This window comes from Camellia sinensis, chromosome 6 (assembly GCF_055761805.1).
Source record: "Camellia sinensis isolate YWXY chromosome 6, ASM5576180v1, whole genome shotgun sequence".
NCBI classification, from domain to species: domain Eukaryota; kingdom Viridiplantae; phylum Streptophyta; class Magnoliopsida; order Ericales; family Theaceae; genus Camellia; species Camellia sinensis.
In genome coordinates this window covers 118,941,864-118,954,501 of record NC_138966.1, presented here as the reverse complement: position 1 = coordinate 118,954,501, position 12,638 = coordinate 118,941,864, and the positions used below count along the sequence as shown (strand labels likewise).

The window sequence follows — 12,638 nt, the reverse complement described above, 5'->3', positions numbered from 1 at the left end:
TTCTTTCGCCAGACATGCCCAGAAGAGGGGGTAGAGTACCTGGCTTCATTTCCAATTCAAGGCTCATAACTAGCTTGATATCCCACTGCTTGGAGGACAAGAGAACTTCTGGCTCCCGCTTCTAATTTCAGTTGCACTCTTTCTGGCGAATGCATAGCTTGGCTCGATGATGAGGCACAAACTGGGCCTACTTTAGCATCCAAAGCTTCTACAAGCTTTGGGAGGGGATGCATGAACATCTGACTCATCGATGCCCCAAGTTTATTGCTTTGATCTAACTTTCAAGCTTTCCTTTTAAATGTAATATAAAGCAACTTTGATTTGTATTGAGAGTCAGAGAACTTTGTATTGAAATCAATGAAATTGAGGTTGTGGGCACTGAAAATTTTTCTTTTGGTCCAAAAATGGTCTAAGTTGTAAAAAGATTAATTTGAACAAAATCAACTTTTATTAAAACTTTTCAAAATCATTTTCGATAAGGATCATAACTAGACACACCTGGAATCTATCCTTGAGATGTACAACCCCGAATTCAATAACTGGAAAGTTGCCCCTTGTCTGAATAGCACTGCACTGTATAGTAACGAGCTCTCATAGCGAAGAGCACAACCAAACTCATGGATACAGAAAAGACAAAGATGACCAGAACAATCTCATGGACACAGTTGAGTTTGAAGTGTTTAAGGCTGGACTTCATAATGAAGTTGCCTACGTATCTCGAAGATAGGAATCAAGCCTTGCGTAGTTCGGTTCGGGTTCACTCGTGTATTAACACTCTCCTTTTGCACTCTAACTTTTGCCAAGGCTGCCATTTCTGGGTTTTCAACCTTACAAGCTCAGTTTTTCTTTTTTCTAATTTTTTGTGCTCTAACTTTTGCCTAGGTCGCCTTTCCGGGTTTTCAGCCTAGCAAGCCACTCAAGGATAGTATATCTTGAACTTGTCCATATTGATTGGCTGGGAGAATTCGAGGCCATCAAGGTCCATCAGAATGACAGCTCCACCCAACCAAATAGACTTGATGATGTAAGGACCAGTCCAATCAGGTATGAACTTGCCCCTAGGGTCATGGATGGGAGCTCGATTGTCTTTGAGCACCAAATCTCCTTTTTTCAGATTCCTGGACTTAACTTTCTTGTTAAAAGGCCTGGCAATCCTGCGTTGATAACCTTAGACATGGTACAGTGCCTTCAGCCTCCTTTCGTCAAACAACATTAGTTCCTCAAACTTGCTTTACTGGCAATTCGCTTCTACTATCTGGCACTCAGCCATAACCCGCAGCGACGGAACCTCTATTTCAATCGGCAGAACAGCTTCCATCCCATAAGCCAGAGAATACGAAGTTGCTCCAGTAGACATTCAAATTGAAGTCGTATAGCCCTAGAGAGCAAACGGCAACTTGTTTGGCCAATCCCTATAAGTTTCCACCATCTTCTGTAGAATGTGCTTGATGTTCTTGTTGGCAGCCTCAACAGCTCCGTTGGTTTAGGACCGATATGTAGATGACTTGTGAAATGCCACGTTGTATTTCTCCAACAGGTTGATCACTTCTTTCTTAAAGTGGGAACCATTATCCGAGATGATCTTCTTCGGGACCCCATAACGACAGATGATATTATTCCTGATGAACTTGGCTACGTGTGACGCTTTCAGCACTGCGTAGGATTGGGCCTCGACCCACTTTGTAAAGTAGTCAATTGCCACCAGGATATACTCATGCCCGTTCGAGCCCTTCGGCATAATTGCCCTAATAACATCGATTCCCCAAACTGAAAATGGCCATGGTGAAGTCATGTTGTACAGCATTGACGGCGGGATGTTCATGCGATTTGCATGAATTTGGTATGTGGCATCGCCGAACAAAACCGGTACAATACTTATCCATGGTTGACCAGTAATAACCCTGCCTGAGAATCTTCTGGGCTAGCATTACCTCGCTCATATGTGAACTGCATTCTCCTCCATGAATGGCCTCCATTAGGCGCTTTTACTCTTCTACATCGACGCACAGCTTGTGCATTCCTAGATGGCCTCATTTGTAAAATTTACTCCCGCAGACAATAAACTGAGCAACCATTCGCTGTATTGCCCTTTTATCTTTGGCATTTGCCCCTAGTGGATAAGCCTCATTTTCCAAGAAGTTCCAGATATCATGATACCAGGGGTTCTGATCTTACACTTCATCTATTGCGGCGATCAACTCATAGGCCAGCACATACCTCTGTTTAATAATGATCGGACGCATCCAGACTCCCAAAGGGATGTCTATCATAGAAGATAGAGTGGATAAAATGTCAGCTAACTTGTTGTTCTCTCTTAATAGATGCGTGAAGGTTAGCTTCTCAAACCTGGGAATCAGAACGTCCACAGTTTGGTGATAGATTTTTATCCTTTCTTCCTTAACCTTCCAATCTCCTTTTGCTTGAGACACAACCAGGTTCGAGTCCCCAACGACGTCCAACTATTTTGCCCCTAGTTCCAGGGCAGCTTCCAAGCCAGCGATACATGCCTCGTTTTTTGCCTCATTGTTGGATACTTTGAACTTGAGTTTGAAAGTTAAGGGTATGTGGGAATTGTCGGGTGCTATCAGCAACACCGATATCCCATAACCGTACTGGTTAGACGCTCTGTCAAAGTACATGGTCCAAATCTCTTCCTTGACTTGCAGAATAGGCTCAATTGGGAACAAATACTCTACTGCTTCGTCTCTCTCCACTGGGTGATCAGCCAGGAACTCAACTACTACTCTCCCCTTGGCAAACTTGTGAATTATATACTTCAAATCAAATTTGGAGAGAAGAAACAACCAGCGGGCTAGCTTACCTATAAGCGCTGGTTTCTCAAAGAGATATTTGATGGGATCTAATCTCGAAACCAGAATTACGGAGTGAGCTAACAGCTAGTGCCTCAACTTCCTGGTAGCCCATACCAAGGCCAAGCAAGCCTTCTCTAGTGGGGTGTAACAGGACTCATATTCCAGAATCTTCTTGCTCAGGTAATAGATGGCTTCCTCCACTCTATCCTCAGATACCTGCTATGACAACCTTGTCCTGTATTATGTTAATTAACCTTAACTATGCTTGTGATTATGCGTTTAATATGATTTTGAGTACCATTTATATGATTATATGTGATTTTGATTTTATATCTAGTCACCGTAGGAAAATCTGTTTAACTTACTGTTGTAAACTGACAATTGAGTGCCTTATTGGCCACAGAAATCGAAATTGACCACGCCATTATAATTGGAGTGATTTTTAGAGCCTATGATGAAATTTAATTGAAAACAGATTCGGAACGAAATAATTAGATTAAGAACGATTAAATTAAACTCTATCACTTAGCCCAAATCAAATTTCATTAGGCCATCCTATATAAAGGCCTATATAGCCTCATATTATGGTTTTGAACTCATATTTGCTGAGATTACCCTCTAGAGGGGGAGAGTGTGCCGATTGTAGAGAGAGAGAGAGAGAGAGAGAGAGAGAGAGAGAGAGAGAGAGAGCGAGCTCAAGTTAGAGATTAAACAAGGAGCTTGAAGATCTTGAAGATCAACTCAAGAATTAACCATAGTTTGGGTGATTAGAGCTCCTAGGTAAGTATTTGTGCATAAATTCATCAACATAAGTTTGTAAATTTGTGTATTCAAGCTAGTTGGGTAATCAAGAACATAAATTGAAATGAAATTGAAGAATTAAAGCTTATATGTACATACATGCATAGAATTGCTATCAATTTGCATATTTGAGCATGAACTATGTAGAACAAATAGAATTGAGCACCAAATCTCACATGCATGCATGATTTTCATGAGTTTCATGATATTAAGTGTCATTTGTACCATTTGGAATAGAATTGGAGTCAAGAATTGATTTGCATGCATGATTGCTGAAGATATGGAATTGGTATGAAGTTAATGCACATGTTTTGGAACTATGTAAAGAATTCAAAATGATTTGTGGAAAAGGGACCATGAATTTGAGCAATTAGCCTCATATTGTTATTGTCCTCATGTTATGTAATATGTTTCCATGTTTTTGTGTCCAAAACATGAGCTTTGAACCTTTAAACATTGAGTTTGAACTCCAAGAACAATTTTGGAAATTCCAAAATTCGGCATGTCGTTAAATGCTAGCTCCCAGAACTTTTACAAACATTAATGTCCACTCGAGTGCCAAGCCATGTAGTATGACTTTCAGCTCGAGCATCTGAAGTCACGCTCGAGCGTAAAAATGAGGCAAACAGTACTTTTGCAGACCTATAGGGTCTGCTCTAGTGGCAGAAACCACGCTCGAGCAAGGAGCCCTTTTTCAAAAATTTTGTAAAGACGTTTTGTATTTCATTTTCCGTTCTCTTTCATTTCTAAGCACTCTCAGGCATGCAATGAACATCGTAAATGGATTAAGAAGATAAGAAAGAGGCCTAAGAGGAATATATAAGTTAAGAACGGATTGAATCATTTTTGACCCATTATATTTATGAAATGTGTAGGGTCAAGTACAAGGGCAAACCATTCAGCAGATCAGTGTGAGTAATATCTTAGTAAAGATATGATAAAGTATGCTATTTGTTCAATTGCTTACTCTTATATGAGTTTCATAAGTCTGCTAATTTGAATGATTGGGCCAAAGGCCGTTTAACATGAATGATTGGGCAAAAAGCCGTTCGACATGAATGATCGGGCCAAAGGTTATTCGACATGAATGATTGGGCCAAAGGCTGTTTGACGTGAATGATTGGGCCAAAGGCCATTGGATATGAATGAATGGGCCAAAGGTCATCGGATATGAGTGAATTGGGCCCAAGGCCGTTTTATACGTTTAGAACTTTAGTTATTTGATACATTAGATAGAAACATGAATTGGGCTTAAGGCCATCTGATGTAACTGTTTCAAAGTTCGTTCATGTATCTTCTCTACTTGATATTATTCATTGGGCTTTCCCTCACTCTCATTCATGTGCCAAGAGATGTCCAAACCCAGCCCTAGTGAAGTATGTGAGAAACAGTCAGAGTTTTAAAGAGTCAAGCCAAACGTCTCACGCACTAGACTTCCTTTTTGCCATTTTGTTCTTTTGTTATACTTTTGCTAATGTTGGCAAAAACGTTGGATTACCTTGTATATAAGTTTTGTCTGGCTGACTGTATAACTGAAAGTTCCTGATTATAGATTAACTCTATGTGTATGTATGAGTTATTATGAGATACTTTTGGAATGATTTGCTATACATGTAAGCACAGCTCTATGGATAAAGTTTTAAGTTGCTTCCGTTTTAGCCTCTTAACTCTGTTGGAAAATGTTTTATTTGGTTTGAGGCCATAGGTAATCTCATGATTACTGGCCGGTTATGTGACGCCCCGAATCTACACTATTGGTTGCAGTCAAGGGAGAGTCACTAATGAGTCCTATGGTCAATAACCAAGTAAGATCCCAGATTGTCGGAGTCGTCAAATTAGCCTCCCTTCTAAGTCCAACTTTCTTAGGCAGCGCACTACCCTTTTGACAGATCTTAAAAGGTATTGACACAAGGTCTCATAAGCAACGATAAGGTGTATACATATAAATATTAGAATATAAGTACATAACAACCACGAATACCCTTAATTTCAAAAGCATGCTCCATTACATTACATCTCAAAAGAAAGTTTAAATCTTCATATGAACCTTACAAAATATCAAAAGGGTAATATCTACTTTTCTAAGATAGCCAAAAGTCTTCGAAGGTTTCAGGCTCGTTGTCTCCAGCTATAAGCTCCTCTTCGGCACCTAGCATGATACGCCGTGAACTTTGAATGCCTAGTAAACACACACACGCCCCGTCCCTTTTCCCAGTCCAATACACAATCACAAAAATAACATCAAGTAGTAAAGCATGATGCTCAACTAAATAAACAAAGGTTTACAAGTTAGATGTTAGTAAACTAGAAATCCCCCAAAGAGACTTCATCCTCCCAACCACAAGAATCGGACAGGGATTATTCGATATGCCCCCTCTTTTGCTGCTTTGTTGCAAGCCTTACCTCAGATGCCTACCAATGGTTATGTACCGCGTAACGCCAACCGCAGGGCCTCAAAAGAGACGGTAAAATAGGGCCTTGCCCAAATCCCTCCTCACACCAAACCACCTAGGGTCCAAATACAACCTCTCCGTTCAAGGGTTCCAAAAACCACTTGCAAAAGACTTTAACTTCCAAATAGGGAACGCATCCCAACAATCCATGAATCACACATTATCATCTTTTCATTACTCAAGTGATCAAAACCCAATACCATCCCAATTACGTTTTCCATGGAGTTAAATGTTTTAAATCAAGGTTAGATCAACTTAACAAGATAATAATATCCACATAAGCATGCATCATTAAGATGAAGAAGACAAGGAACATAACCATAACTCGTACAATATCATGCCAAGATATGATCATAAGCTAATAAGCATTTTCATGAGCACAAGAGCATAAGACACCCATGCGCAACAGAATTTCCAAATTTAATACCACATAAGGATTAGAATGAAGGGACCATTTTAGATTTTTCGCCGGACTCGGCCTTCCTATGGTTCGTAGAGAATTTAATCTAGTTTCCAGAACATATTTCGGAAATGGGATAGCTTTTCTAGATTTTGAGTTATTTAGAAAACACTCCAACACTGTCCAAATTCGTCGACCGTTATTGATTTTCTTGCAAACCGCTCACTATTTTTCAATGAAACCAATTTTAGTTGAAAGATAACTCCTTAAGGGAGATTTTGACATAAAATAGAGGTCCAGAATAATTTTCTACATTTTTTTAGAAATTTTGAAAGTTGGCTGTGAAAACAGATTCTAAGGCACAATACCCAAAACAAGAAGATTTGTGAGAAAAGGGATCGACTAAGGGAAAATTTTTGTTTCTTTTGTGATGAAAACATGATAACTAACATGTATTAAACTCAAAAAATTTTCTTGAAGGTGTGCCTTTGGAAAGTTTGAGAGATTGGTATGAAAAAGATAGTTTTGTACCGAAATGAGGGAAACTTCAAGAGAGATAGAATCATGGCTCAACTCTTATCATTTTTAACACAAGGAAACCATTAATAACACATCTAAAAACAATGTTTAGAACCCTTAAGAACATGTATTTGAAAAGGAAAATGAAAGAGAAGGTTGTGTTGTGGCTTACTAGCTAGGCTTGAACAAAATGGTTCTCCTCTTCCTTCCTCCCCCGCTCAAGACTTATCTCTTGCTCTCCTTTCTCTCCTTTAGGCCAAATGTGTGTGTGAGTGTGTTATTTGTGTTTTCCATGCTAGGGGGTAGTGGTATTTATAGACAATTTTGGTGTAACAAGACATAAAGGTCCACTAGTTAGAATTGGATGGAAAAGTTTGGATTTACTTGGAGTCTAATGGAATAGGGAGTGATTAGGGAACTTAATCATGGGATTAGACAATATCTAGTTGGTCTCTAGTTGGAGTGAAACTAGTGTTGGGAACAAAACCCTAGGTTTAGGGGTACTAGGTGTTAGGGTTTCTAGAATATCATAATTACAATTTCTTGAAAATAGGACCCTCACAATCTCCTAGGATGGCCGGCCATTAGAAAGGGAGATGAGGCATTTTTTTATTCATTCTAGGTACTATAGACACATTCCCCAATGTATATATATATCTCTCAAATTGACTGATGGTACCTATAGTATAAAAGTACATGTACTAGTTTTGGGGTAATTCTAGAATTTAATAAAGAAGTGAGGGCTAGGAATTAAACTCATGTATTGGAACCTTACTTATGTGGAATTAAATTTAATTAGGCTAAGGAACCTAATTTGGCTAGGATATTCATGTTTCAACAAAAATAAAAAAAAAATGCTAACAGACAAGATTCGAAATAATTCAAGAAACTGAGGGGCTTTAAGGAAATAATTCAAACATAAGGGGTTTTTTTAAAGAGAATACATTTTTCAGGGGCTTCACAACCTATCCCCCTTAAAACAATTCCGTCCCTGAAATTCAACTACATACTGCCTTCGAAAAGTTCAGGGTAGTTTGCCCTCATCCAATCCTGGCATTCCCAAGTAGATTCCTCAATTCCCCGATGACGCCATAGCACTTTTACCAAGTGAACCGTTTTGCCTCTAAGGTTCTTCTCTCGACTATCTTGTATTGCTACCGGTCCTTCTTTAAATGTAACATCTTTGTCAAGATTGATTTCTTCCCATTTGAGGATATGTGACGGGTCGGCGATGTATTTTCTCAACATAGATACATGGAAGATGTTGTGTATCCCTGCTAACTGCGGGGGTAGAGCTAGTCTATATGCTACTTCACCCACTCTTTCCAATATCTCAAAAGGCCCAATATATCGTGGTGATAGCTTTCCCTTTCTTCCAAAACGTACGACCCCATGTCTAGGTTGCACCTTTAGGAACACGTGGCTGCCTACTTCAAACATCAATGGCCTTCTCCTTCTATCTGCATAATTCTTTTGACGGTCTTGACCAGTCTTTAACCGTTGTCAGATCAATTTGACCTTCTCAGTAGTTTCTAGAACAAGTTCAGGTCTGATCAGATTTGCATCACCCACTTCAGTCCAACAAATTGGTGATCTACAAGGTCGTCCATATAATGCTTCAAAAGGCGCCATACCAATGCTAGCTTGAAAGCTGTTGCTATAGGCGAATTCAAGTAAAGGTAGGTGCCATTCCCAACTTCCTTGACAATCCATGGCGCAAGCTCTCAACATATCTTCGAGTGTCTGGATGGTGTGTTCAGATTGTCCATCTGTTTGTGGGTGAAAGGCTGTGCTAAAACATAACTCAGTATTAAGAGCTTCCTACAGGCTTTCCCAAAATCAAGAGGTGAATCGTGGATCACGATCTGACGCAATAGATACCAGGATTCCATGTAGTCAAATGATCCCCCCCAATGTAAAGCCTGCACATAGACTCCAAAGTGTCGGTTATCTTATAGGGTAAGAAATGTGCTGACTTGGTGAAGCGATCCATTATTACGCATATAGCATCGCGCCCTATAGGTGTCTTAGGCAATCTTGTCACAAAGTCCATCGTCACATACTCCCACTTACATTCGACTATTGGTAGAGGTTGCAACATTCCCCTAGTTTTTGATGTTCTGCCTTCACTTGTTGGCATGTTAGACATCTTGCTACAAATTTAGCCACCTCCTTCTTCATTCCATTCCACCAATACTACCTCTTCAAATCTTGGTACATTTTAGTCCCTCCAGGATGTACTGCAAATGCAGAATGATGACATTCCTTAAGTACCTTTTCTCTAAGTAACTTGTCACTTGGTAAAAATAATCTACCTTGGTATCTTAAACTCCCATCGGGGTGAATTACCCAATCGAGCATTGGTTCTCCTGATTCCAGACGTCCCTTGATATAGGCTACTTCTTGATCGTGCTTCTGGGCCTCGATGATCTCACTCATCAACTTAGGCATCACCTTCTGTGCACTAAGATATGCTTTTGTGTCTTGAGATTCTACTTGGATCCTGAATTCATTGAGTGTCTTAACCATATCCCATTCTTTGACGGAAATTCTAGCCATTATCCCTCTGCTCTTGCGACTTAGAGCATCCACTACTACATTGACTTTACCGGGATGATATGAGAGAGTGAACTGGAAATCCTCAAGATACTCCATCCATCATCTCTGTCTCAAGTTAAGGTCCTTCTGTGTAAACAGATACTTCAAACTCTTGTGATCTGTGAAAATCTCAAATTATTCCCCATACAGGTAATGTCGTCATTGCTTTAGGGCAAAAACTACGGCCACTAACTCCAAGTCATGTGCTGGGTAGTTACACTCATGAGGTTTCAACTGCCTGGATCCATACGCGACTACCTTTCCATTTTGCATGAGCACGCAACCTAATCCTTCTTTAGACGCATCGCAATACACAGTGTACCCCACTTCTCGTTCTAGGATGGTCAAAATTGGCGCACTAGTTAACCTCTTCTTTAGCTCTTGGAATGATTTTTTGCAAGCTTCGTCCCACTCATACTTTACTCCTTTTTGCGTCAACCGAGTCATTGGTTTAGCTAGTTTGGAGAAATCTTGGATGAACCTCCGGTAATAGCCGGCCAATCCTCAGAACTGCGGATTTCTGACACGATTTTCGGTTGTCTCCAATCTAATACTGCCTCCACCTTGGTTGGATCCATCGCAATCCCATTCTCTAATACTACATGTCCTAAGAATTTCACTTCATTCAACCAGAACTCACATTTACTTGCCTTGGCATATAACCGATTATCTCTAAGAACTTGAAGGACAATCCTTAAATGTTGCTCATGCTCTTCTTCAGACCTTGAATATACCAAGATGTCATCAATGAACACTACTACGAACTGGTCAAGATATGGTCTAAAAATCTTATTCATTAGGCTCGTTAATACTGTCGGTGCATTGGTTAGTCCGAAGGGCATTACTACAAACTCATAGTGGCCATATCTAGTACGAAAGGCAGTTTTTGGTATATCCTCCTCCTTGACTCGTAGTTGATGGTAACCTGACCTGATATCGATCTTTGAATAGCACCTTGAGCCTCTAAGTTGGTCAAAAAGGTCATCAATCCTTGGGAGTGGGTATCGATTCTTAATCGTGACTCGATTGAGTTGACGGTAATCAATGCATAGCCTCAACGACCTATCCTTCTTTTTGGCAAACAACACGGGTGCTCCCCACGACAAAGTACTTGGCCTAATGAATCCTCTCTCGAGCAACTCCTGTAGTTGTGTCTTTAATTCTCGTAGTTCTGCTGGTGCCATGCGATACGGGGCCATGGATATTGGGGTAGTTCCAGGTTGTAGCTCAATACTAAAGTCTACCTCCCGGGTTGGTGGCAATCCCGGTTATTCCGTAGGAAATATATCTGCATATTCACATACTACGCGTGGAAGTTCTAATTCTCCTTGGCCCTCCTCATTTAAAATCAAACTTGTTATCCTACCCGCAAGTTGATCGCGCCACTGCGTCCTACGTTTCATTGAAGCCATGGAGTCTTGTCTATCTCCCTTAAACTGGAAACGCGTTCCATCAGGCGTGCGAGCTGCCACTTTCCTCTGACGACAGTCGATCACCGCTCGGTGGGCAGACAATTAGTCCATGCCCAAAATGATATCGAAGTCCGACATTTCCATGACACGAAGGTCGCAAGTTAAGCGTAGGTTCGACATTCCTATCTTATAGTCCTTACAGATCAATCTTATCTGAACGCATCCTCCCATAGGTGACATTACATTTAAGGAAAATTCTAAGGGTTCTCCTACAATTTCTAATGATTTAGCACAAGCAGAGGATATAAAAGAATGTGATACACCCGTATCAAATAAAACATGCACCCAGGAACTGTATAGCACTAAATTACCCTCAATTACAGACGGGTCTGTTTCTTCCTCTTGCAAGGCAAAGACTTTGCCGGTTGCCTTCTGGTTGCCACTGGTCTTGGCATTTTGAGTTCCTCCACTCTTCTGGTGCTACTGCCCGGTGGATCCTGTCTTGTTTGCCCAAGGCTTCTGCCCACCTAATGCCTGGGTGTTTGTTCTGGAACCTCCTCCTCGGTACTTAGATGGAGCGAGTTGGGGCATTCGCTCTTTTTGTGCCCTAATTATTGGCAATGAAAGCACTGGAGTTGTCCTGCTAGCCTTCGTTGATAGCCTCCCCTCTGGATCTGTTGTTGCGGCTGCTGTCGTTACTGTTGTGGTTGTGGTCTGGAGTAAGGCTTTGACGCCATGTTTCCTTTCTGGTTCCTCTGAAGTCCAATCGACGCTTGACTCCCTCTCCGCTTGTTCCAAGCCTTTCTAGCGTCGGTTACTTCCCTTTCAGACTCTAATGTCGTTTCCAATACCTCGGTATATGAGTGGAGTAGTTGCGAAAGAACTCTTCCCCTAATTGTAAGGTCCAACCCCCATTCGAACATCCTTGCTTTCTCTTCATTATTTGCTACATATCTACTTGCATAACAGGCTAACTCTTCAAATTTTATAGCATACTGGGTCACGATCATATTTCCTTGTTCCAGGTTTTGGAATTCCTTGGCTCGCTCTTAGCGGATCGTATTTGGGAAATATTTATTTAGGAACAGTTCCATGATAGGCTCGCTACGTCACGAGTATTCTTGATTAACTCTCACCAGTGGTCAGCCTTATCATCAAGCTTGAATACTGTAAAAGCTATTCTATCAGCGACTTTGGTTATGCCCATGGTGTCCAGAATTTTCTCTATCTGCTGAAGCCAATTTTCAGCTACCTTTGGTCCGGTACACCTGCGAACTTTGGGGCCCTCTATTTTCGAAACTCTGAAAAGAGTCGAGTCCTCTCACTCTGCCGATTGTTCCTTAATTGCACTAGTTCTTCTAGAATTTGATGACCTAGGTTATTAGAGATATCAGCCCCTGCGGGGACAGGTCTGTGTTGGTTTCTAGGATAGTTCTGTGCATTGTTGCTAGTTTCGGTTTAGCCATTAGCTCGCGTGTCCACCATTCTGTTCATGGCACGTGGTGAGTTGGTTTCCAGTTTTTAGAGAATCTTACTACTTAGATTTGAAATGAAGGTTCAGTTTCCTTAGGGTGTACTAAAGCAAGTAACAGTCAACAACATAGATTAACACATCATTCATATATTATAATAGGCATCATTA

General features: G+C 40.8%; 1 protein-coding gene across 1 annotated transcript; it reads right to left on the bottom strand.

Annotated features, from left to right (window-relative positions):
- Positions 1–9,182: 9,182 nt before the first annotated feature.
- LOC145793536 (uncharacterized) lies at positions 9,183–9,641 on the bottom strand. The gene has a single exon (XM_082876384.1). The coding sequence runs from the start codon at positions 9,639–9,641 to the stop codon at positions 9,183–9,185; it is 459 nt and encodes a 152-aa protein (XP_082732510.1).
- Between the last annotated feature and the right edge of the window lie 2,997 nt (positions 9,642–12,638).

Coding starts and splice junctions, on each gene's coding strand:
- LOC145793536 (XM_082876384.1), bottom strand. CDS start 9,641: ATGGAGTATCTTGAGGATTTCCAGTTCACTCTCTCATATCATCCCGGT.